Source organism: Scyliorhinus canicula, chromosome 15, assembly GCF_902713615.1.
Source record: "Scyliorhinus canicula chromosome 15, sScyCan1.1, whole genome shotgun sequence".
NCBI classification, from domain to species: Eukaryota; Metazoa; Chordata; class Chondrichthyes; order Carcharhiniformes; family Scyliorhinidae; genus Scyliorhinus; species Scyliorhinus canicula.
This window is the reverse complement of record NC_052160.1, coordinates 98,854,590-98,882,469: the sequence shown is the minus strand read 5'-3', so window position 1 is coordinate 98,882,469 and position 27,880 is coordinate 98,854,590. Positions and strand designations below refer to the sequence as shown.

The window sequence follows — 27,880 nt, the reverse complement described above, 5'->3', positions numbered from 1 at the left end:
CTCAGTGTTTGTCTGTCTTATGTGTGCAGAGGGTGGGGCGGGTTTAAGTGTGGAGGGGGGGGGGGGGGGTTGGAATTAGATAATAGTTAACCTGATATATTTGCTGCATATTTAATTATAGTTACTGTTATTAATAAAATTGTGTTTAAATTTACAAACCTGTTGACTGTAGTTATTGGGCAGCTAAGGGCCAAGGACTTTGGTGTTTTCCTGAGAATTATTTATTAATTTTAATTGCGTTATGACTCTGGGTCAAGTAGGGCTGGAATTAACCGCACACTAGCCCAGGGGGTCATAACAAGAATCTCATTCAAAAAGGAATTCATGTGGTCCATGACCATCTTTGCTGCCTAACACATGTCTGGTGGTTGGTAAACTGGGCTCTTTAACTGTGTTACCAGATTGAAATAGAGGAAACAAATGCTTTCCAATACCTAAATGTAATGCTTTTATAATATTTCATTCAATTAATAGCAGGTTTTCATGCGTTCCCCTCTGATTCTGGTAGAATTAGTAACAGTGTATGAACGTTACAGAGATCAACTAACAGCTCCTAAAAGCTCACATCTGTTTTATTTACATAAACACATTCAACCAAAGCCAAGCGGCTACTTTTACTGTGGGTGTACATCACACAGTATGTACATCATTCAGTAAACAAAAATAATATTGACGCAGGGTAAGTTAAGACTGACCCAATGTCCACCCACCTAATTAACAAGGTCCTTAGCTCTGCTCAAAGGTAAGCATCTGCATTGTAAATGGAGATGACAGGCTCTGTGAGGCTGCCCCTGTTATTCAATTTGGATTGATTTAAACTTTTGACAGATTCTACCAGATCAAAGGGTAGAATGATAATAATCATTTATCATCGCAAGTAGGCTTACATTAACATTGCAATGAAGTTATTGTGAAAAGCCCCTCGTCGCCACATTCCGGCGCCTGTTTGGGTACACAGAGGTAGAGTTCAGAATGTCCAAATTACCTAACAGCACGTCTTTCGGGACTTGTGGGAGGAAACCGGAGCACCCGGAGGAAACTCAAGCAGACACAGGGAAAATGTGCTGACTTCACACAGTGACCCAAGTCGGGAATCGAACCTGGGACGCTGGAGCTGTAAAGCAACAGTGCTAGCCACTGTGCTAAAATGGAGTTCCTCAAGAGTACCCACTCTTTTCCTATTAAGTCTCTGTGAACATGATATTCTTCTGTTTAAACCATTACACTGTAATATCTGGCACTATTCAACCCTGGTATCTGTTCAGAACAAGTAGCATACCAGCAATGGATTAATCATCAAGGCAGGTAAATAATGGGCATCCACAACACTGGGGTGTTTCAATGAGGCAGTTTGAGGTTGTGCACTGTTCCCTCCCATGTCAAAAATCTCTGGGAAGTCACCTAATGTATCAAGTTTCAAATATTTTGTAAATACAGTGGCCCTGAATGCCTATGAGATAGGTGGCCATTGGGCTGTATTTTCAGGCCCCGGGATAGGCTGGGAGGCATGAGGGAGGCCCAACATCTTCCCACCGCCATGTTATATACACGTCAGCAGTGGAAAGGATAGTGCTTGGGAAGCCATGGCCTGCCTCGGCAGGACTTTTGCCTGAGTCGACAGCCGCTGCGGTGCAGGGAGACTGCCCAGTGAAAACTGGCAGCAATGGCCACCTTCCAGCAATGGAACCACTGGTATTTCACAAACCTAATGGTGCCAAGCTAATGCTTCAGGGCAACTTGGAGGAGGTTTGGCACTAATTAACAAAACTCCCAGCAATGGCTGAATAGTTCCACTGCATTGTGGATATCTTTTAAAAAATTAATTGAATTTAATATGGGCTACGCTGGTGAGGCCAGCATTTATTGCCCATCCCTAAATGCCCTAGAGAAGGTGGTGGTGAGCTGCTTTCTTGAACTGCGGTAGTCCATATGGTGTAGGTACACACAGAGTGCTTGGGGCAGGGGGCGGGGGGAGGGGTTCCAGGACTATGACTGGCTGATAGTGAAGGAAAGGCGATACATTTCCAAGTCAGGATGGTGAGTGACTTGGAGGGGAACTTCCAGGTGCTGGTGTTCCCGTGCTGCCCTTGTCCTTCTCGATGTTAATGGTCATGGGTTTAGAAAGTGCCGTCTAAGGAACCTTGGTGAGTTCCTACAGTGCATCTTGCAGATGGTACACACTGCTGCTACTGTGCGTCGTTGGCACAGGATTTGAATGTTTGTGGATGGGGTGCCAATCAAGTGGACTACTTTGTCCTGGGGATGGTGTCAAGCTACATCAGTGTTGATGGAGCTGCACTCATCCAGGGAAGTGGAGGGTATTCCATTACACTCCACGAGGACAGGCTTTGGGGAGTCAGGAGTTGAGTTACTCACCGTTGGATTCCCTCTGACCTGCTTTTACATAGAACATAGAACGATACAGCGCAGTACAGGCCCTTCGGCCCTCAATGTTGCACCGACATGGAAAAAAACTAAAGGCCATCTAACCTACACTATGCCCTTATCATCCATATGCATATCCAATAAACTTTTAAATGCCCTCAATGTTGGCGAGTTCACTACAGTTGCAGGTAGGGCATTCCACGGCCTCACCACTCTTTGCGTAAAAAACCCACCTCTGACCTCTGTCCTATATCTATTACCCTTCAATTTAAGGCTATGTCCCCTCGTGATAGCCACCTCCATCCGCGGGAGAAGGCTCTCGCTGTCCACCCTATCTAACCCTCTGATCATTTTGTATGCCTCTATTAGGTCACCTCTTAACCTTCTTCTCTCTAACGAAAACAACCTCAAGTCCATCAGCCTTTCCTCATAAGATTTTCCCTCCATACCAGGCAACATCCTGGTAAATCTCCTCTGCACCCGTTCCAAAGCTTCTACGTCCTTCCTATAATGGGGCGACCAGAACTGTACGCAATACTCCAAATGCGGCCGTACTAGAGTTTTGTACAACTGCAACATGACCTCATGGCTCCGGAACTCAATCCCTCTACCAATAAAGGCCATCACACCATAGGCCTTCTTCACAACCCTATCAACCTGGGTGGCAACTTTCAGGGATCTATGTACATGGACACCGAGATCCCTCTGCTCATCCACACTACCAAGAATTTTACCATTAGCCAAATATTCCGCATTCCTGTTATTCTTTCCAAAGTGAATCACCTCACACTTCTCCACATTAAACTCCATTTGCCACCTCTCAGCCCAGCTCTGCAGCTTATCTATGTCCCTCTGTAACCTGCAACATCCTTCCGCACTGTCTACAACTCCACCGACTTTAGTGTCGTCTGCAAATTTACTTACCCATCCTTCTGCTCCCTCCTCTAGGTCATTTATAAAAATGACAAACAGCAACGGCCCCAGAACAGATCCTTGTGGTACGCCACTCGTAACTGAACTCCATTCTGAACATTTCCCATCAACCACCACTCTCTGTCTTCTTTCAACTAGCCAATTTCTGATCCACATCTCTAAATCACCCTCAATCCCCAGCCTCCGTATTTTCTGCAATAGCCGACCGTGGGGAACCTTATCAAACGCTTTACTGAAATCCATATACACCACATCAACTGCTTTACCCTCGTCCACCTGTTCAGTCACCTTCTCAAAGAACTCGATAAGGTTTGTGAGGCATGACCTACCCTTCACAAAACCATGCTGACTATCCCTAATCATATTATTCCTATCTAGATGATTATAAATCGTATCTTTTATAATCCTCTCCAAGACTTTACCCACCACAGATGTTAGGCTCACCGGCCTATAGTTACCGGGGTTATCTCTACTCCCCTTCTTGAACAAAGGGACCACATTTGCTATCCTCCAGTCCTCTGGCACTATTCCTGTAGCCAATGATGACCTAAAAATCAAAGCCAAAGGCTCAGCAATCTCTTCCCTGGCTTCCCAGAGAATCCTAGGATAAATCCCATCAGGCCCCGGGGACTTATCTATTTTCACCTTGTCCAGAATTGCCAACACTTCTTCCCTACTCACCTCAATGCCATCTATTCTAATAGCCTGGGTCTCGGCATTCTCCTCCACAATATTATCTTTTTCCTGACTGAATACTGACAAAAAGTATTCATTTAGTATCTCGCTTATCTCCTCAGCCTCCACACACAACTTCCCACCACTGTCCTTGACTGGCCCTACTCTTACCCGAGTCATTCTTTTATTCCTGACATACCTATAGAAAGCTTTTGGGTTTTCCTTGATCCTACCTGCCAAAGACTTCTCATGTCCCCTCCTTGCTCGTCTTAGCTCTCTCTTTAGATCCTTCCTCGCTTCCCTGTAACTATCAAGCGCCCCAACTGAAACTTCACGCCTCATCTTCACATAGGCCTCCTTTTTCCTCTTAACAAGAGATTCCACTTCTTTGGTAAACCACGGTTCCCTCACTCTACCCTTTCCTCCCTGTCTGACTGGTACGTACTGATCAAGAACACGCAATAGCTGTCCCTTGAACAAGCTCCACATATCCAGTGTGCCCAACCCTTGCAGCCTACTTCTCCAACCTACACATCCTAAGTCATGTCTAATGGCATCATAATTGCCCTTCCCCCAGCTATAACTCTTGCCCTGCGGGGTATACTTATCCCTTTCCATCACTAATGTAAAGGTCACCGAATTGTGGTCACTGTCTCCAAAGTGTTCACTTACCTCCAGATCTAACACCTGGCCTGGTTCATTACCCAAAACCAAATCCAAAGTGGCCTCACCTCTTGTTGGCCTGTCAACATATTGTGTCAGAAAACCCTCCTGCACACATTGTACAAAGAACGACCCATCCAATGTACTCGAACTATATCTTTTCCAGTCAATATTAGGAAAGTTAAAGTCTCCCATAACAACTACCCTGTTACTTTCGCTCTTTTCCAGAATCATCTTCGCCATCCTTTCCTCTACATCTCTAGAACTATTAGGTGGCCTATAGAAAACTCCCAGCAGGGTGACCTCTCCTTTCCTGTTTCTAACCTCAGCCCATACTACCTCGGAAGAAGAGTCCCCATCTTGCACCCTTTCTGCCACCGTAATACTGTCCTTGACTAGCAGCGCCACACCTCCCCCTCTTTTGCCCCCTTCTCTGACTTTACTAAAGCACCTAAACCCCGGAACCTGCAACAACCATTCCTGTCCCTGCTCTATCCATGTCTCTGAAATGGCCACAACATCGAAGTCCCAGGTACCAACCCATGCTGCCAGTTCCCCTACCTTATTTCGTATACTCCTGGCATTGAAATAGACACACTTCAAACCACCTACCTGAACACTGCCGCTTTCCTGCGAAGTCAAATCTGTGCTCCTGACCTCTCTACTCTCAATCTCTCGCACCCCAAAACTACAATCCAGGTTCCCATGCCCCTGCTGAATTAGTTTAAACCCCCCCAAAGAGTACTAACAAATCTCCCCCCCAGGATATTGGTGCCCCTTAGATTCAGATGTAGACCATCCTGTCTATAGAGGTCCCACCTTCTCCAGAAAGAGCCCCAGTTATCCAGAAATCTGAATCCCTCCCGCCTGCACCATCCCTGTAGCCACGTGTTTAATTGCTCTCTCTCCCTATTCCTCATCTCACTATCACGTGGCACAGGCAACAACCCAGAGATAACAACTCTGTTTGTTCTCACTCTGAGCTTCCGTCCTAGCTCCCTAAAGGCCTGCCTGACATCCTTGTCCCCTTTCCTACCTATGTCGTTAGTGCCAATGTGGACTACGACTTGGGGCTGCTGCCCTTCCCCCTTAAGGACCCGAAAAACACGATCCGAGACATCACTTACCCTTGCACCTGGGAGGCAACATACCAAACGTGAGTCTCTCTCGCTCCCACAAAATCTCCTATCTGTGCCCCTGACTATTGAGTCCCCAATTACTAATGCTCTGCTCCTCTCCCCCCTTCCCTTCTGAGCAACAGGGACAGACTCCGTGCTAGAGTTCCGCACCCCATGGCTTACTCCTGGTAAGTCGTCCCCCCCACAAGTATCCAAAACGGTATACTTGTTACTCAGGGGAACGACCGCAGGGGATCCCTGCACTGTCTGCTTCTTCCCAGTCCCTCTTACAGTTACCCATCTATCTCCAGTCTTTGGTGTAACTACTTCCCTGAAGCTCCTATCTATGACCACCTCTGCCTCCCGAATGATCCGAAGTTCATCCAACTCCAGCTCCAGTACCATAACTCGGTCTTGTAGGAGCTGGAGCTGGCTGCACTTCCTGCAGGTAAAATCAGCAGGGACACTAACGGCATCCCTCACCTCAAACATCCTGCAGGAGGAACATTGCACTACCTTCCCTGCCATCCCACTTAATTTCAACCAAGTTCTGGTAAACAAATATAAAACAAATAAAAAAATAATAATATAATATAGCACTTACCTGCTCACCCCAATGGGTCTTATTATTAGGTTAGAGGAGGAGGGCGGATGGGAGACACTACACGTGTAGTGTCTCGGGTATCCTCTCCACCACAATTTATTTTGTAGCCACAGTATCAATGTGGCTAGTCCAGTTCAGTTTCAGGTCAATGGTAACCCCCGGGATGTTGATTATGGGGGATTCAGCGATGGTAATGCCATTGAATGTCATGGCGCAATGGTTAGATTCTCTCTTCTTGGGGATGCTTATTGTCTGGCACTTGAGTGGCGTGAATATTACATGCCACTTGTCAGCCCAAGCCTGGATATTGTCCAGGTCTTGCTGCATTTGGACATGGACTGCTTCAGTATCTGAAGGATCGTGCACGATATTGAACATTGTGAAATAATCAGCAAACATCCCCACTTTTTTATATAGATAGAACAGTACAGCACAGAACAGGCCCTTCGGCCCTCGATGTTGTGCCGAGCAATGATCACCCTACTTAAACCCACGTAACCCGTATACCCGTAACCCAACAATCCCCCCATTAACCTTACACTACGGGCAATTTAGCATGGCCAATCCACCTAACCCGCACATCTTTGGACTGTGGGAGGAAACCGGAGCACCCGGAGGAAACCCACGCACACACGGGGAGGACGTGCAGACTCCACACAGACAGTGACCCAGCCGGGAACCGAACCTGGGACCCTGGAGCTGTGAAGCATTGATGCTAACCACCATGCTACCGTGAGGCCCCTTCTGACCTTATGATGGAGGGAAGGTCACTGATGAAGCAGCTGAAGATGGTTGGGCCTAGGACACTATCCTGAGGAACTCCTGCAGTGATGACCTCGAGCTGAGATAACTGACTCCCAACAACCACAACCATCTTCCGTTTTGCTAGGTTTGACTCCAAACAGAAGAGGGTTTTCCCCCTAATTGCCATTGGCTCTAGTTTTGCTAGGGCTCCTTGAGGCCACATTCGGTCAAATGCTGCCTTGATGTGAAGGGCAGTCACTTCCCCCCCCCCCATATCTGGAGTTCAGCTCTTTTATCAATGTTTGAACCAAGGCTGTAATGAGGTCAGGAGCTAAGTGGCCCTGGTGGAGTCCAAATTGAGCATCAGTAAGCAGGTTATTGCTAAACAAGTGCTGCTTGATATCGCTGTTGATGATCCTTTCCATCATTTACTAATGGTCAAGTGTAGATTGATGGGGCAATAACTGGCCCGGTGGACGTTGCCCTGCTTTTTATGTACAGGACATACCTGGACAATTTTCACATTTCTGGGTAGATGCCAGTGTTGTAGCTGTACTGGAACAGCTTGGCTAGGGTAACGGCAAGTTCGGGAGCACAAGACTTCAGTACTATAGCCAGAATATTGTCAGGGCCCATGGCCGTTGCAGTATCTCGTGTCTTCAATCAAATTGGCTGAAGACTGGCATCTGCGATGCTGGGGACCTACGGAGAAGGCCGAGATGGATCATCCGCTCGGCACTTCTAGCTGAAGGTTTCAGCAAATGCTTCAGCCTTGTCTTTTACACTGATGTGCTGGACTTTTCCATTATTGAGGATGGGGATATTTGTGGAGCCTCTCCTCCAGTGAGTTGTTTAATTGTCCACCACCATTTACGACTGGACTGCAGACCTTAAGTCTGATCTGTTGGTTGTGGGATTGCTTAGCTCTATAAATGTTTGATGCTTATGTCGTTTGTATGCAAATAGTCCTGTGGTGTAGCTTCTGACATCTCATTTTTAGTTATGACTAGTGTTGCTCCTGGCATGCCCTCCTACACTCTTCATTGAACCAGGGTTGATCACCTGGCTTGGTGGGAATGCTAGAGAGGAGGTATGCCAGGCCATGAGGTTACAGATTGTGACTGAGTACAATTCTGCTGCTTCTGATGGTCCACAGTGCCTCATTGATACCCAGTCTTGAGTTGCTAAATATGTTCTGAATTTATCCCATTTAGCACAATGGTAGCGCCACACAACACGATGGACAGTACCCTCAATGTGGAGATGGGACTTTGTCTCCACAAGGACTGTGCCATGGTCACTCCTACCGATACTGTCATGGGCTGATGTATCTGTGGCAGGCAGGTTGGTGATGATGAGGTCATGCTTTCTCTCTTGTTGAAGAGTTCCATTTGCTGCAGAGTATAATCACAGCATGCAGTTGTTACCGACAGTTACCAGTGATAACCCCAACTCAATTGACATAGAGATTGGATGCTCCAGGCTGTTTCGAATGGTGTGAGGGACCATCGTGTCCCACTAGGCAGCCACTATACACCTCAAGTCAGACAGTCCCCGACTAGTAAGGTGTTGACCTGCCATGTTCTATCAGCTTCAATGGGAGAGTTAGCTGGACATTTTGACACAGGAAGCAGTGACTGCCAAAATTTGTCAGAATGTCAGGCTCTGTCTGAAAACCATGAGTTTCTCTCCAGAAACACAGCCCAGTTTTCGGAGATATTTTCTGGCACTTAGTGCACAGACACTCTGGCAGTACGCTGTTACTCTGACAGTACGGGGTCTGATAAGAGTCGGCAAAGTCGGCTCCACAGAGATAGGGCCGTCATCTTTAAAGGGCACATTGATCTGCGTTTAATGGACACAGAGGACCCACTCCCAGAAGCATCAGGGCAAGCCCCCACCATGGAAGTATCAGGGTCGCTGTCCCCCCTCTACACCCCCTGCCCCCTCACAAGCATCGGGGCTCTCCTTTCTCCGCCCCCCCTCCACCACACATAAAGGGAACCACCCCCAATGAAAGAGGGTTAACCCCTGCAAGAGGCCCCTTGGCACTGCCCCCTTCATGTTCCCCCTTGGCACAGCCCCTTTGGCAAAGTCCAGCCTTGTTCCTCAACCTCCGGCACTGATTTGCACCAGAGTGACGTCATGCCACCGTGGAGGATAGCCATGTGCAGACACCATGGGCGCGATTCTCCACTCCCGGGAAAAATCGGGCGGGCCGTCGTGCATTCGGCCGAGTTTTACGATGGCCTCGGCGGCCGCTCCTCGCCCCCTATTCTCCCCTCCCAGCGGGGCTAAGAGTGGCGCTCCGTAACTCTCGGCCGCCGCGCGGCACGCCAAGAATGACGCGACAGCCGTGCCTATGTGATGTCAGCCGTGCATGCGCAGGTTGGCCGGCTCCAACCCGCGCATGCGCGGCTGACGTCACAACGGCTGACAGCTCGAACCCGCGCATGCGCGGTGGCCGTCTTTCCCCTCAGCCGCCCCGCAAGACATGGCGGCTTGATCTTGCGGGGCGGCGGAGGGGAAATAGTGCGTCCGATTGAGACGCCGGCCCGACGATCGGTGGGCACCGATCGCGGGCCTGTCCCCTCCCGAGCACAGTCGTGGTGCTCATTCCCCACCAGGCCCCCTACAAGCCCCAAATGGGCATCTCACGGAGTTTTCACGACGGCAGCGACCAGGTGTGGTTGCCGCCGTCGTGAACCGGTCGCGAACGGCAGGCCGCTCGACCCATCCGGGTCGGAGAATCGCTGGTCGCCGTGAAAAACGGCGAGAGGCGATACTTCCGAGCGGGGGGGTGGGAGAATCGTGGGGGGCGCCAGGAGGTCGTGAAATTAGTCGGGGGGCCCTCCCGCGATTCTCCCACGCGGCGTGGGGAGCGGAGAATCGCGCCCCATGGCTTTAAGGCCCATTAATTAGATTAAAATCTATGGAAATCTGTCCTTAATGGGCGTGAATCTGATTTTGTCACTAGTGGGGGCAGGGAAGATCTCAAACGGAGATCTCCCTAGCGCAAATCCGATTTTTGGGTGCTCGCATGATTTAGCAGCTATTCTGGGGTTTGCGCCCACAGCTAATGGGGCTGTTAGATCATGCCAGATTAAGAAATAGTTTTGATTTGGTTAGTGGTCAGAAATGCGAGAGTGTCATTAAGACTTCGGCAGGTAAGGAGATCATAGATGCAGTAGTGGAGATGATTCAGCCTTTGCCATTATCCAACAAGGTGCTTGCTACCAGTGTGGATGACAACAAAGGGAGGATGGGAAAATTAATTTTGGTAAATAAAAAGTACTGGAAATATAACTATGAGCTGATAAATCTCTTGGCCCTCCCTGTCAGACTTGGGTTTTAAGAGAGGTAGCTGTAAAGAGAGTGGATATATTGGTACTGATTTTAAAGAACGCCCTGGATTTTAGAATAGTCCCCATGGATTGGAAGGTAGCAAATGTAACCCTCTTGTTTAAAAGGAAGAAAGAAAACAGGAATCTAAAGGCCAGTTATCCTGACAACTATAGTGAAGAAAATATTAGAACCTATTGTTAAGAGGTAATAACAGGGCACTTAGAAAATCACTGTAATCATGCAGAGACCGTGTGGTTTTTAAAAAAGTAAATCAAGTTTGACAAATCTGCAAGACGTTTTTGAGGATGTAACTAGCAGGCTGGTTAAGGCAGAACCAATTGTAATATATTTGGGTTTTCAGAAGGCATTCAAAAAGATGTTAGACAGGGCGTTGTTTTACACAACCAAGGCTGATGGGATTGAAGGTAATATCTTCGCACGGGGTGAGGGATTTGTTCACAAGTCAGGGCCTCAGCTATTTACAATCTCTATCAGTGACTTAGATCAGGGGGTCGAGCGCAATATATTGAAGTTCGATGATACAAATTTAGGTGGGAAAGTGGGCTGTGAATAGGCTGTAAATCACAGAATCACCGAGTTATTATGGCGTAGAAGGAGGCCATTTGGCCTATCCCATCTGCACCTGTTCTCCATGAATAAGTGCCACCCCCCCTGCCTTTTCCCTGTACACCTGCACATTGTTTCTATCCAAATAACCATTGAATGCCCTCTTGTATGCCTCTATTGAACCTGCCTCCACGTCACTTTGAGGCAGTGCACTCCAGGCCCGAACCACTCATTGTGCGAAATAGACTTTCCTGACATCACATTTGCTTTTTTTGCAAATCACTTCAAATCTAGGATAAAAAACTAAAGGGATGAAAATGGTGAAATTCATTGCACTTGCTGGAAGCTCAAGGTGTTATTTGTATTCATTAATTGGGTTCAGGCATCTATGCAAGTTTGGACTTGGTGGGACAGGCAGGGGAAGCACTCCCACTCCTTGCCAACAATGAGCTCTCATAAAAGCCATTTTTCTTTTTGCACTCTCCTTGGCCCCTTCTGATCACTCAGTGTCTCCTGCTGTGCTTTGGCTGTGGGATTCCATTCAGTACCTGCTATATTATTACAATGAGATTTTTGTATTTTTGCCTGCACGTTACCTCTGGTGCATCCCAGGACTCCATCGTTGGTTTTCCCTTCCCTTCATTATTTGTACCCTACCCTTTGCTGATCGTCTGAAAGCATGGGTTCAGTAAGATTCTACATGTATGCGAATAATACACAACTCGTCACCTCTTCTTTAATCCATCAACTCTAATGCTATTTCTATCCAACATTGAGCTAAATGCTGACAATCTGAAACCATTTTCTTCAGTTCCCTTAAAGGCCTACATACATCCAGCCACTGCACCATGCTGCACAGCCCATGCCCCACCCCCCTACCCCCACCCACTCCCTTCACCCCCACCCCAAACTGCCACCTCAGGCTAAGGCCAGAAGTTAGTTTATTCTCTTCCATTGTAATCAGGAGAATGTTCTTCCACCCCAGGACATCATCTGTCTCTGCTGCTACTTTTGTACTCCTATCTGCAGCTGTCAAAAGACTAACCTGTGTTGTTATCACCTTGGCAATCAATAATCCCAATGCTCTTCTCGCTGGCCTCCATGCTTTTGTTCTCCACCATCAATAACTCAAGGAAAATGTCAGGGCCCTCACTTGGCTTGCACCCACCTCCTGCATTCACTTCATGCCCCAAGCTCTTCGTCCTCTTCAAATCCTTCGATGGCCTCATTCCACACATTCACCACCAGCACTATATTCCTCCACATACTTTGTGCCTTCCAAACACACCTCCACATTCCCAACTCCATCCATCCCATCAATGGCCCGCCCACTGACACTTGCAAATGAAACATTACAGCAGTTTCACTGATTTTGAAAGCCTCCCAAAAACCCATCAGTTTGATAATGCTCGCACCCCAGTTTCTCTTGCCCCTTTCTCCCCCTGCTTGATTGCCACTCATTGATGCCCAGTGAAGCATTATGAGATGCCTCTCTGCACGTGAGGAGAAAGACAGAAATGTAAATTATTGGTGGCACAGTGGTTAGCACTGCTGCCTCACAGCACCAGAGACCCAGGTTCGATTTTGACCTTGGCCGCCTGTCTGTGTAGAGTTTGTACATTCTTCCCGTGTCTGTGTGGGTTTTCTCGGTGTGCTCCGGTTTCCTCCCACAGTCCAAAGACATACAGGTTAAGTGGTTTGGCTATGCTAAATTGCCTCTCGGTGGGGTTACAGGGATAAGGTGGGGTATTGGGCCTAGTTAGGATGCTCTTTCAGGGGGTCGGTGTAGACTTTATGGGCCAAATGGCACACAATCGTATGCATGTGAATTCTTCACTCAGGGGTTAAGTCAAATTGTTTACGTTTACATTATTCATACCTCATAGCATCTTAAAAGGGCCATGCCCCATCTCAATAAAGCAGGGCGATCCTGCCCCATCTAACATGGAATAAACCATACTGCTCCCTCCATGGAGAGTCTAAACTAAACGGTAAACAGAAGAATAAAACTGACACCTATGCATAAGGAAGGATCAAAGTCATAATGAATGTCATGTTAAATTAAGTGGTCCCTGTACTTCCAACGCCCAACTCAAAGCCAGAGAGCAGTCTTGGGAGTAAGCAAATGAAAGTCATTACCAGATAGATTGATCATCAATTTGGGGGTAAATTCTCAGATTATTTGTATGAGGATGAGGATGAGACTAATTGTCAGGGGGGGGAAGTCAATCACTAATCATGCAGAAGCACATTCTCTGATCAAAATACATTTTGGAAGGGGACAAATACTTTTGCTTTAAATTTATGTTTTAGATCTCCTGGGGTACTCCTTCTCTTGTAACTATTAGACGTGATTTAAGACTGTAATTATGAAGTTAGTCATACCTTTTTACAGCAACTCATTGTAATTTCTGGACTAAAACTGCAATTGTATTCTTTATAGTTGCAGGTATATGACATGTAATTCCATGGAATTATAACAAGACTTCTGTAGGTTTGATGATTGCCTGGCTGTACCCGACACTTGTAAAGCAGTCCGTGCCACTGTAGGATGTCTCTAATGGTTACAAAAATAGTCTTTGACACCTAAAGTCTTGGTCACAGTACTTGCTGTAGCAACTGTAGAAACTCAGAAAAAACGTTAACTGGGCACAAGAAAGTGTTTCCACTGGATCACACGCTGTCTACAAAAAAATCAGTGATAAGCTTTTAACATGCTCAGTATAAATTCATTTTTTCAGGAATATGGAACTGTTTAAGGAAAAATCTCAATCTGTTCAGGAGACTGAAAGGTTTAAGTCAGCATTCCTAAAGCATATCCCCTTTAGTCATAGCTGCTTCAATCTGTCAGCACCTGTGGGAAATTGGATTAAAGATGTTCTTAAATTACATTGTGCCCAGTCTATTAACCCTATCCAATTGTTCTTTTCAGTGTCTAATGTACTGAACTCTAAATATTCCCTTCAATATGAGTCAGTTAATTACTTTCCTGTGTCCCTGGCCCTTTCCAACAATGGTAAGATATAGCTAAGGATTTCTGTCATGATTATTTTTCTATGGCACTCTTGTCACATGGTCAAAGGTTACCCTGTCTTCTGAAGACTATCATAATGGCGGTACAGGATTTCAGCCATTCACCCCACAGCATTTAATTAAAGAGCAAGAGTTGTGTTGGGCAAAATGGTACAGTATCTGACTTCTCATACTTAACTCGAGAGAGTTTCACTCTTACTGTGTGCAATAACAATCAGAACCCAGCCTTGTAGCATTCTGCAACTCAACCATTCCACGTGCAGACAGGGGGCACTTTCACAGGTGATTGGGTAACTCAATTGGTTTGTTCCAGTCACAATATTTTTGAGCTTGCTTGTCTTGGTTGGGTGAGTTTTAACAATTTTCATCCGGACTGACTGCCTGTACAAGGCAGAGGTGAGGAATTTCGCTGCAGGGATCAAAAACACAATAATTGGCATTGCCTAGCGCATTTCCAAGTCAAACCATCCAGGACCCCCAAAGACCCCCACACAGGAATCAGAGTAGGCCATTCAGCCCCTCAAGCCTGCTCCACCGTTCAATTAGATTCTGGCTGATGTATCTTAACTCCAACTGCGTGACTTGGGTTTGTTATAATAATCTTTATTAGTGCCACAAGTAGGCTGACATTAACACTGCAATGAAGTTACTGTGAAAATCCCCTAGTCACCATACTACAGAGCCTGTTCGGGTACACAGAGGGAGAATTCAGAATGTCCAATTTAACTAACAAGCACGTCTTTCGGGACTTGTGGGAGGAAACCGGAGCACCCGGAGGAAACCCACGCAGACACGGGTTCGGGGGGGGGGGGGGGGGGAGAGACATGCAGACTCCACATAGACAGTGACCCGAGCCGGGAATCGAACCTGAGTCACTGGCGCTGTGAAGTAACAGTGCTAACCACTGTGCTACTGTGCCGCCCTTAATAGCCTTGCTGTGCTTAAGAAAAATCTACATGCCTATCACCGGTGTTTCACACAGTCACTTTCTTGCCATCAGTGAAGATTGCCTAGTTCTGCTGGGAGAGCTGCCCCACCTGTCATTACAGATTCTAACTTTAATGCTGGTGTGTTGAATGTTCCTGTTATTTAGTGGGTTGGATTATTGTAATATCTTTGCGAGCTGCTTTTGGTCTGGTCCGAGTGCCTAATTTTTAAATGGAGGTTGCGTCCTGTTACCCAATGTCTATCTTTGCAGTTGTGGGATTCCCATGTGACCTGGACTGAAATGATGTGCCCTCAGCAGATGTATCAGTTCAATCTCACCGAGTTAATACCGGGCCAGGTGAAGGGTCAGTAGGAATTGCAAGCTGCATTTTGTTCTACAATAGGGAAAGCACACAGAACAATGAGACTGATAAGAGTTGTTTGATACAATCAGTACAGCTTGTGTACTGTTAGAAAAGTCAAAACAGGTGAGTGCGAGCCAATTCACTGGGCCATTGAGCTCAATTTAACTCAGCAATCTCTATGTATCTTGTGCCTTGAAGCCTTTGACTTTCCAAGACTGCAGTCTGTTGAATTGTCGATTGTAATCACCATTCATCTGCTCACCAATATGTGTCTGGAAGTTCTCTCAGAGACAATGGAAAATTCATGAATCACTGAGAAGGGCAGTTGGGTCCTGGAAACACTTTGTGATCTGATGTGGACTCTGGTCACACTCACCAGGAGTGGTTAAGAGCTGGAACCGAGGCTGAACTGCCCCCCTCCTGAACGTTGATGTCCAGAGCGTGGGGGAGAGGGGGTGGTTGGCAGGGTCAGTGCATAGTGGGGTAAATTCAGTTGAAGGTGCATGTATGTAAGCTTTTAAAGGAACTGTACAAAATAGTTTCAGATTTGTCAGCATTTAACTTACTCATCCAGAGCGTAAAGATGGATTGAAATAATGTTAGACAGTCGATGGGTCAAAGAAGAGGTGACGAGTTGCGTATCACTCGCATACATGAGGAATCTTACTGACCCCATGCTTCCAGATGATCAGCAAAGGATAGTGTACAAATGATGAAGGGAACGTGAAACCAAAGATGGAGTCCTAGGATGTACCATGCAGGCAAAAATGTGAAAATTGCATTGCAATAATATAACAGGTACTGCATGCAAAGCACAGTAGGAGGCACTGAGTGACTAGAAGGGGCCAAGGTGAGTGCTACTTGTTGGCAAGAAGGAGTGAGTGTGTTCCCACTGCCTGCCCCCACCAGGCTAACTCAGCACAGGGTTTGGAACTCATGACCATCATGGTCTATATGATTTACTCTCCAGCATTGAGCAGCACATTTATTCATTTATATTCTGTTCCTTTCTAATAGAGGGGCCGGTTTGGAAAAAATACAGTAGAATTGGAATAGACGGTTGCAATGCAAAAGGAGGCCATTCAGCCCATCTTAGCTATGCGGGCTCTGTTACAGAAACTCAGACTACTTCTTCTCCATGGTAGAGGATTTGATAGTTGTTGGCTCAAGTAGTCTGTGTTGCAAAACATTCTTATGCTTCAACAACCCATTGTGCAAATCTAATCACTTGAATTATACGTTGCACGATATATTTTGAGCCATGGATCATGGCACTAATATTATTAAGGGAATGAAATGAGCTGGAAATAATTCTTTAGTCTTTTATGTGAACAATATGTCTGGATTTAGTTTTCTTAGTTCAGTTTAAGAGCAGCCTTAGTTCAGTTCTATAATATTCAACCTTATTTTTCTTTTAAAGCAAACAATGAACAATGAGTTTCTCAGAAAATACATGACCGTTTGTCCTTAAAGGGTTATAAATTGGGAATGTTGTGGTGAAGCTGATGTACATGACAAGGGTTTTTTTTATGAATATCAGATGTAATTTCGTCAGTCATCAAAAGGCTACGTTGCTTTAATGTGCATTGCTGTGGTTAATATGTATTTTGATCTTTGTTCAAATTCCACATGGTAGCATTTTCAGAAACCCTCTTCTTATCTGACAGCTAGTGCAGAAACACAACACTGCTGCCAGTGATGAGAACCTTCCCCCTGCAAGTCTCAAACTGTATTTCAACTCACCTTTTGAAGTGGCAAAACTAAACTCGCATTTTAATCTTAAAGCCACAAGTTCTGAAACACTGGAATTATCAGATATTACTGGCAACATTTTTTTAAAAATGCAGTGTTAGAAGCATAAACAATAAGCAAGGTAAAGACTTTGACCCCAATATGTGAAGTGTTGGTTTATTGGAGTCTAGCCAGGATTAAATCATTGTCACAGCCTCTAAAATACATTTTCTACCATGTCACTTGTTACAATGTGTCCAGTTAAGATTGAACGTATTCAGACATACAGATTGTGGTATTATCATAACTATCAGCATTGCAAAGGTTAATGTAGTGTTGAAAGTAGCCACTAGAGGGAGCTGCAGATTCAACTATATAAGGCAGTGATGCTAGACCTTGGGGGAGGGGTGTATGCAGGAGATACCTACTAAAGGTCATAAGAGCAGATAGTGTGAGTAAGGTGAGATTATAGTTTATACCAGTGGTGAGATTAGCAGTAGATGAGTTAGTTAGATGTTATTGATCAATTGTGTATTCTTAAGGACTAAGTGTCGAATCCCAGGTTAGTAGTGTAAATAAGATCACAGCTTTGTTTAAGTTAAAGCTATTTTGTGGTCTTTGTGAACACTACACCAACCATCTTGAAATAAGCAACACAAAAAACACCACACAGATGAGTTGTTCTGTTCTACACAAGGACGCTATTTGGAGATCATGCTAGCCATTTTGAAGTGAGTATCAGCATTTTAATAACATGGCAACTGAAAGGCATGCTAAGTGCAATATCCCACATGGGACCAACGGGGTGGGAATGCTTGCCTGTCCAGTGCTCCTTGCGGAGTACGAGCTCCCTCACTAAGAGCAGGGTAGCCCAATTATAAGGTAGGCCAGAGATGCACCGACCAGAGAGGAACCTGGTGGGGGTCTACTGGGAAGTGTACATTCCCGTTTGCAAATAAAACTTTGTTCTTATTTTTACTTGGTTTGGACTCCCCGTGTCCTTATTAAACTCAGCTCATGTAGCAATCGTAGACTAAACATTCCATGTGTATGCCAAACTCAAGGTCAATATAAATTTCAGTTATTTTAAAAAACAGTTTAGAAATTGAATTGCTGAACTTGTGTCTTTCATTTTAAAGTGATCATCACAATACACAACAAAATAGAGGAACAAAGGAGATTTTCACTCTGCTAGCACATTTTACAATACTTCAGCACTCTGAATAAACTGAAGAAATGCAAACCTGATGTTCTTCTAAATTAAGCTGCAGAATTTTGCTTTAAAAAGGATGATAAGAGTTTCAAAAGATGCCCAGGTGTTTCTGATAACACATGTGTCGTGCTAACTGTTTTGTTACCTGTGTGGTAGGTAACATGTGCTACTCAATCCTTGGCTAATGATGAGGTCTTCTGAATCTCGATGAAGACTCAAACTCATCCAACAGTAACAAAAGGTTTATTGAGTAACTATAGCAATAATTGCATGAGTTCTTTACTTTAACTTTGATACTAGTGATAAGGTTGACAAGGTCTAACTACAGTAACCATACGTAACTCCACTAGCCATCTGAACTACTCTGCTATTGCCCTGGTCACAATGCACCCCCGAGAGAGCCAGAGACCCAATGTGGTTGCCTTTTATACCCCTGTTGGTCCAGCCCTCTAGTGATCATGTGGTGCTACTGATTACACATTAACCCCTTGTGTACATGCACATATAGAGATCACTACACTAACTGGATTGAAAATGATTGTGAAATGGAGTGACATGATAACATATCAAGTTCTATGAACTTGGGCTATTTGCCCTCTTGCAGTGTGTGGAGTTCATGGGCGGGATTCTCCAATAATGGGACTATGTCCCCACGCCAGCATCAAAACGCGGGCATTTTACTCTGGACTTTCCTTAAGAAAGTCCAGAGTGATTCTCCTACCTGCAGGGGGCTAGCAGGGCCCTGGAGTGTACCTTGTAGCTCTGGCTGCGGATACGGGGCCCTGCACCACCGGTCGGGAGTCCATGCATGTGCAAGGCAGCGGCCGCCCCATGCGACATGGCGGACGCACCGCAGACCATGATGAACGAAGTAGGTCCCCCCGAGATCGCGCGTGCCCGCAGATCGGTGCTGCCTGATCGCTTGCCTGGCCGTCTGTGAGGCCCCCCCCGGTGAAGGATCCCCCGCCCCTCACCATGGCGGCCGTTCCCAACAGGCAGAACATGGTTAGAACCACGGCGTCGGGAACTCGGCCAGTTTTCCTGTGAGAATCGGCGCAGGGGGCCTCTGTCAATGGCCGCGCAGACCGCGCAAACGCGATTGTGGCGATTCTCCGGGTTTCGGACCATTCTCGGCCCCCACGCCGATCACGATTTCGGTGTGGAGGCTCGGAGAATCCCGCCCCCCCCCCCGTATACGAACAATGAGTAGACTGAAAGAACAAGTGCTACAAACACTGAGCATAGCTAAGAATGCTGGCACCAGGAAACAATGGTGAAGACTGCAGATTGTGGTTAAAGCCCAGTGGCTATGTTGATACACCACAGGAAAGGGAATCTGCTCCCCTACCATGTCTATTGAACCCAATTTCCACAAAACTCTTTATGCCCTCAGGGGATTTAGAGAGAAGCAACAGACACTGCAACCGTCACCCACATATCAAACCAAACTTTAAAGACCAGTGCATGCTGCCCATCGCAAGCTGATTAATGTGATGCATTGTGCTTTCATAGTCTTCAACCTTTGGGACTATCGTAGTCAAAGAGGAGTCCTGGAAAACTAAGCCAAAAGTAGTTTATTTCCTAGATTCAGTAGGAAACACAGCAGCTAACAAGTGCGGGACCATCCTAAGGTTCCAACTCCCTTCTGGGCCGACTTTTATCTCGGGGAATTAATGAACCTCTCCTCAGCAGGGCAGCTCGTATTCCACGCGAGATCAATCGGGTCATCCCCGTGGGTCTCGAGGGGGTTACACAGAAAAACATTTGGTGTAAAGTACATTTTTCAACAGTAAGAGAATGGGATAGGATTATACGTTGAACAAAAACACCTCATGGTGAGTACAAAGAAATTGATGTTAGTGTGAGCTGGATTAATTTAAAGACTTATTCATGAGTTTGAATCAGATTCAAAGGGGTATCACAGAATCATACGGCACAGGAGCCCATTCAGTCCACACACCTATGCTGTCTTTTTGAAAGAAATATCCAGTTGGTACTCTTCTGCTCTTTCCCCACACTCTGCAAATATTTCCATTCCAAACAAATATCAAATTACTTTTGAAAGATACTATTGAATCTGCTTCCATCACCACCGTTATCCATTATGTTTTGGTCCCTTTTCAGAATTGTTATGAGGCTGAGGGCAGATGGCTTGTTATATCAGTATCCTGTCCGACAGGGTTTGTTGCAAACTTGTAGCTATGGGATGCAAGACCCATTGCAGCATGGCTCTGTACCGTCAGAAGATGCCGAGGGGAACCCTGAGAGGCACTCTCTGAAAGTGGAAAAAACTCCCCAAAACAAATCAATGGCTGAGCGACCCAAGTTGCCGTTATGCATCTCTCTCTGGTTCAAGGGCATCATTATCAGGGGTAAGTAAATCTGTCCAACCTTGCCAGTTACAGAATGATGGGTGACAAATGCAAATTGTTTGTGTGATGGGGCAGGGGCATCTTTCATCCAAGATGGCGCTGGGGCATGGCGACTCTCTGCGAGCTCTCTTTCCCCGTCCCTTTTCTTTCACCTCCTATCAGCGTTCTAACCTATTAAAACTATTTTCCTCTTCTTGTATAATTACTCAATGTTCTCTGTTGATTATTCTTTTTGTCTACTATGTACGTATGCAGAAAAGTACTTTTCACTGTACTTCGGTACATGTGGCAATAAATCAAATCAATCAATCAATCAATGTGGTAGTGAGGCAAAAACGTGAAGTGATTGGTGCACCAATAGTGTTCTGTTCTGCCTTGAAGCGCTTAAAGCACTAACATGGCTCAGCTGACATCTCCGGGTCAAGGGCCAGGCATTCTTTCAAGGGCAATTCAACTTGTCGTGAGATACAATGGCATGGTGTTAATGGCCTGCCTACTGCACATGGAACACTGAATTCAGTTGACAATGAGCTATACTTCTCAGGTGATGGCCTCTTTGTACAGTCCCATAGCCACATTATCAGGGGAAGCGATGGCACAGTGATATTGACATTAGACTAGTATTCCAGAGACCAGCCGAGCCAGATTTGAATCCGACCACAGGAGACGGTGAAATCTGAATCCTAGCACAAAGACTGGAATAGTCCAGGATGCCACACTCCAATCGGTTGTTTTCTGGTCAAGTATTCAGAATCTACATGATATGAAATGAAAACACTTACGGGAGCTCATGAAAATCTCCAAGGTTTATTGAAATTTGAATTCAATAATAATCTTGTTATGGGCCAGGGTTTAGAGAACCCCAAAGTGTATCATGAAGTACACCTGACCCACAACGTTTAATAGATTGTGGTATGGGGAGCACACGGCCCACTCTACAGGTGTGGTACAGCAGAAATGGAAAAGTATTTTTTAAAGCAAAACAATGCTTATTGTATGAAATCAAGTTAACCTTTTTAAAACATACAATGAACACCTTAGCCACCATCAATTCAAATACAGCCCCCAAAGAATACAACACTAAGTAATCCTTAATAACTTCCCAAACAACATCCAGAAGACAAAGAAACACTTTTAGCAGAAGCACATTAGGTTTACAGTCACTACTGAGAACATATATAATTCTGAATTCACCAAATGATCAAGGGGATAGTCTTTTCATGGCAGAGAGATCAACAATACACCTGCTCTGTCTGGCTTCAGCTCCAAACACTGAAAACAAAACTAAAACACACCCTGCAGTAAACAGCCCAAGACGAAAGTAAAAGCTGACAGACAGCCCAGCTCCACCCACTCTGACATCACTGCAGTAGTAAACACCCATTTCTTAAAGGGACTCTCACTACAGATATTTATATACACACCCATTTATAAATATCCATTTCTTATAGGTACTCTCACATGACAATCTGAAGTTAGAAGTCTAATGATGACCTTGAAACTATTATTGTTCATTGTTGTAAAAACCCATACGACCATTAGTGTCCTGTAGGGAAGTAAATCTGCCGTCCTTACCTGACGTGGCCGACATCTGACACAAACCCACAGCAATGTGGTTGACACTTAAAAGGCAATTGGGGATGGGCTAGCCAGCAATGCCCACATCCCATGGGTGAATTAAAAAAATTTGATGGGGCATAGAACAACTATCAGCATGCTGCTGTTTAACAATGCTACAAATTAACAGAATTCATCCAATCGTACTCCCTCACATAAACGTGGAATGGTTCAGATTTGCCAAACCGCCATTCGTACAACTTCACTCACCCCCAGTTCCCTCATGACCGAGTGCTCATTCCAACCCTTCTTAGAACGGAGTGAAAACTAATAGCATCCACCTACCTCCACAGTGTGTCAGGCCATACAACGTGTAACCTTTGTGACAAAAGCATTCGAAGCTGCCTGGAGAGTTTATACAGATGTGATCACATGTTCTGTCGAAGGAGCATTCATCAATATCTAAAAACAATAAAGAGAAATTGATCACGGAACAGCACATTTTTTAGTCTGGACTGAGCATCCCAAATCATTCCAACGGGTTTGGTTCACAATCAGAAACATATCCCAAGATATGTGCAGCAAATATAGAGTGTACTAATAATGACAAATTGCAAACAGGAGTTACCATTGAATCAAAGATGCTAAACCAACCAATTGACCATAGAAGAAAGATATTCAAAATGGAGCACAGTACTCCATATAATATGAGACAAGAGTTTCATTTTTCTTGTGTGCAACACCTGAAACAACCACTGAAGTGCACACCTACATCTGCTCCTCATTTCAGCTAAATTCTCCTCTCCCTGCCTTCACACAGCCCAACTCTGATTCTTCCAGTGTACCTCCCATAACTTCACCCGGACAGCTAGGAGTATCATTACCAGAACAAAGGGGTCAGTGGTGCAAAAAGCAGTTGAATGATCGCAGATACTATGGGCAGGATTTTCAACGGGCTTTAAGGTTGGGACCCAAAGTGGGCGCAGTTTGAAAATCACGATCCCGGAGGTCGTCTTAGGATTCCCGATGCCTACGGGAATCGTAATTTTCAAAGGCCAATGAGGGTACGGGGAGAAAACTGGAAACCTGTTTGCCGCAAATTAACAGCCTGTGAAATTCCTCAAAGAATTTGTAAAGGAACCTGTCCCGTGCAGAATGACATTTTTAAACATTACTTTGGTGAATTGGATTAGTTTGTTGCATTCTAGTACACAGCTGCCAAGTTTGCCATGTAAAGTTTATTTGTCTTTCGTTGAGACTTTCCGACCCCGCTGCGGCGAGTTTTCCTGCAGCGGATGCGGCAATCCATTTAAATCTCCCGATGGCATCAGCGGGACTGGAAGATCCCGCCAGTGGGAGGGGCCATAAAATCCCACCCTTTGTATTGAAACTGCTTTTTCATCTACCTATTTGTGCCAGTGCGAGTGATGGGTCTTCATTTTTCCTTCATGATCTCTTTCATCCCTGTCAACACACTGGCCCTTACTCTTTTCTATAAGACAGCAGCCCCCAACATGGCTGCCGTCTGCCTTTGCCACTGATGCCAGGCTGTCAGCTCCCACCTCCTTGGGATGCTTACCTCCCCTAATTGGGCCTCAAGCTAACCTCCTGCCCAGTTAGGGGACTTACATTGAGAAATCGCTCACGGGAGAGACCCCACTTGTGAAATCCAGCCCCATATCTTACAGGAGGAGACAAAGTTTACCAAATTCCCTTGCCACTACAGAAAAAACAAACCTCACAGAAATATGAAACATCAAACTATTTCATTTTTGCCGTTATTTTCTGATGCGAAATGTGAATCGCAAATTTCCCACAAAAATGAAAAGAGACCTTTTAATCAGTCTCAGTGCTCCCCTTATTAATTCATAGAATCCCTGCAGTGCAGAAGGAGGCTTTTCGGCCCATCTAGTGCACCGATCCTTTTAAAGAGCACCTTACCTAGGCCCAATCCAATTGTAGAAGAATTGAACACTTGCAACAAATTCTGATTGCAGTGTTAACTTTATGAAGCTGGAGAATTCCTCCTTCTGCTCTAAAAACCTTTAGTTCCCATAGAATCCTACAGTACAGAAGGAGGCCATTTGGCCCATCAAGTGTACACCGACTCTCTGAAAGGACACCCTCCCGAAGCCCACTCCCTCACCCTAAACCATAACCCCACCTAACTGCACACCTTTGAACACTAAGGGGCAATTTTTACCATGGCCAATCCATCTAACCTGCACATCTTTGGACTGTGGACGAAAACTGGAGCCCCCGAAGGAAACCCAGACAGACATGGGGAGAAAGTGCAAATTCCACACAGACAGTTCGCCAAAGGTTGGAATTGAACTCGGATCCTTGGCGCTGTGACGCAGCAGTGTTAGCCACTGTGCCACCATGCCATCACCAAAACCGATCACGCGATCGTTAATTTTGTCGCTGTTTGCAGAACCTTCTGTGCACAAATTGGCTGCTGCAATTTCTTGCATTGCATCAGTGACTATATCTTTTTAAAAGTACATCATTGGTTGTGAACCTTTCTTCTGTCCACATCGATGGCAGAATTACAAAAGTTTCATTAATATGGGATGAACTCCTTTGCAAACACTATCCCAAATCAATTTGTGTTTCCCATAAAATCAGTCTGGCCCTGGGTACAGGGGGGACTGGTTTTCAATTGGTGACTACAAAAGTTATTGAATCCAGTGTGGAATCAAGTAAAAAAACAACTGGCCTAATCTCTCCAATTGAAAGTGCAAAGGATTGTTCTGTGGGGAATTTTGGTGCGGGTACTTGTGGGAAATCTTTTTCCTCTCATTTATGTCCTTTAATCTTTAATTTTTCTTCATTGTATCCCATGACATTTTGCAATCAAGACAGATCAATGGGTCACTGCCTCACTGATGCCGCTGTGGCACCGGACTGGCTAAAGCTAACTTGCTGCTTAATGCCTCCTTGTGTATAAGTGCCCAAACACAGCATGGTTCTCTTCGCCCTTTGCCCGTACCCCCCACCCCTCCCCGAAATACATCTTAGGTCTGACTGCCTGGGGTTCAGTTGGCATCCTTTCGTGCTGTGAGAATGTACGAACATTAGCAGTGTTAAGCCACTATAGGTCACAGTGTGTAAATAGACTGAGTCAGTGGTCACAGGTAGGCCGTGTGAAATTAATTGTATTTCTTCCCCCAGCAGCAGTCGGCAGCAACAGTGCACTTCCATTTCAAATTCTCCTTTGCACAAGTACAGCAAGCAGAGACTGATTGGTAAAGTGGGTGAACAAATTGGCCATCTTCTGCCAGTTCCACCCTTCACTCTTGGAATTATTACCAATGGCAATTGTGATGCAGAGCGAGACCAACGGCGTGCGTTCAATTCCTGTATCAGCTCAGGTTATTCATGAAGGCCCCGCCTTTCAACCTCCCCGCCCCCCCCCCCCCCCCCCCCCCGTCCCCCCAGCCTGAGGTGTGGTGATCCTCAGGTTAAATCACCACTAGTCAGCTCTCCCCCCTCAAAGGGAAAAGTAGCATATGATCATTTGGGACTATGGCGACTTTACTTACATACGTAACTTAGATGTGGAGTTGCTGGCATTGGACTGGGGTGAGGAAGGAGCAGTGCTCCGAAAGCTAGTGTTTGAAACAAACATGTTGGACTTTAAACTGGTGTTGTAAGACTTCTTACTGTGCTTACGTAACTTAGGAATACTTGATGCTGATAATGAATCCTATACATTGGGTACATACATAGATAGCTTTATCTCTCGCTAAAATCCACATTTGGCTGCTGACCAATTTCCTGTAACGTTGAACAGTGGTAAATCTGTTGTCACCTGTCCGGATGAAGATATTATACTCATATAAGTTTGATTATGTTTGGATTTGGGTTTGAAACACCCTCCCTTGTTTTAATGGAGTGCAACATGTGTCCCTCAGGATGTACTCATATTACAACAAGGCACTGGCTTTCATTTAATCCATCTGTTTTCCTATATTAAATAATGTTATGATGTATTATGTTGTGCAAGCGTAATGACTATCAATATTAATGAGAAGCACAGAAGGATCACGTGGAGCTGATTTTAATGAAAACTCACTGCTGACATTTTCAGCATGTTTTACATGGATGTGATTATTTTTCTCCATATTTTTCCCTTAAACGTGCACTGCATTGAAACTTTGATGCACTCATAATAAATCGCCTTGTCGGCAGGATGAAACCTTCCATTAAAAGTTGGCTAACCACACAAATGCTACGCTGCTGCAAAACCAACAAACGCTGTGCGCACCACAGTTAGCCGTAGTGAAAATACAAGCCATGATATCTTTGGTAAGAATCCCAAAACGAGGGGAGCAGCAGCAGCAATAACCTGGACATTTCCAGTGCTCTTGTGGTGGCACGGCCCTTTCAGGGGAAAGCCCCCACAGTCCAAAGAGAAGGACATTTAGGGCATTGCTGAAAGGAGGTGGAGAAATAGCAAGGCCAAATGGTTTGAGCCAGGGAATTGCACGGAGCAGAGGAACAGTGGCTAAGATGAATGACTTTTGTGCAATGCTTTCCCCTTTCTGAACATAAAATTGTGCAGATAATACATGTTCATTTTGAACCGCTGGCTTAGATGAAATACAACTTGGCACTCAAAAACCTTCCAGGTTAGAGGTCAACAGCAAGCCACGGAGTGGAACTGAGAGAGAACGGATACAAAATGGGCGCTTTACGCGCTTTAGGATTCTCACAGACCTTTGAGGAATGGCACAGCACTTGTGATGCCACTCCGCAGGAGGCTAATGTGTTTTTTCAGCTGTGGGAGCTGCAGAGTGAGAACGTGGGGAAGCAAACTCACTATGGCAAAGATCCAACTATTTAAAAATGATTAATTCCCATCCCGCTAATGAAGTGAAACACTCATAATACTTGCATCAAAGGGCACGATTCTCAGGCCTCATCACGCTCAAGCCGGGAGAGTACGAGGAGAGGCCTGGAGCGGGTCTCCCGACAGGCTCCGCGCCTCGCGGGATTCACCCAAGCCCAAATGGGTGGGATTGAATGACGCTCACGGAAGTAGGTCGTAAACCTACTTACAACCTACCTGCCCCGGGAACCACCAGCCTCCCTCCATTATCTGGCCTCCCCAGGGAGGCTGCAGCCAGGCACCGATCAGTGCTGGCCCACACAAACGTAGATCAGCAGACCCGGGCCATTGGAGACCCCTGGGTGATCAGGGTAAGTGCAGTGTGACTCCCTGGTCCTCCCCCAGGAACATGGGCACTTTGGCACTGCGCAACTGGCACTGCCAAGGTGCCTGGATGGTGCTGCCAAGCTGGCAGGAGCACTGCCTGGGTCTCAGGGTGGCAGTGCAAGGGTGCCTGAGTGCCACGGTGGCACTTCCAAGGGTCAAGGGTGGTTTGAAGGGTGTGGAGTACACAGCAGGTAAGTAGGGGCCTCCAGGAGGTTGGGGTGGCGATGGCTGGGGGTCCAAGAAGGGAGGGGGTGCTGTAAGGGGACTTCAGGGGGTCTGAAGAGGGGGGACCCCCAGGGACCCCATAGCAGGCTCTCCTCACTTGGGGGGTGTGGGGTAGTGTCCATGTGTGTGACATTGCCCATGGATTGGGGGTGTGGGGGACCCAGAAGCTCACTTAGAGATTGAGGCACTCTTTCAAAATGAT

The 27,880-nt window shown here is 45.9% G+C and overlaps 1 protein-coding gene across 2 annotated transcripts in view; it reads right to left on the bottom strand.

Moving 5' to 3' along the window:
• Positions 1–27,880, bottom strand: part of scube3 (signal peptide, CUB domain, EGF-like 3) — a 413,853-nt gene that overhangs the window by 84,686 nt on the left and 301,287 nt on the right. For both annotated transcript variants that reach the window (XM_038819916.1, XM_038819917.1), the window contains one exon: positions 22,578–22,694. In XM_038819916.1, the coding sequence (XP_038675844.1) occupies positions 22,578–22,694 (117 nt within the window). The remainder of the gene's footprint in view (positions 1–22,577; positions 22,695–27,880) is intronic.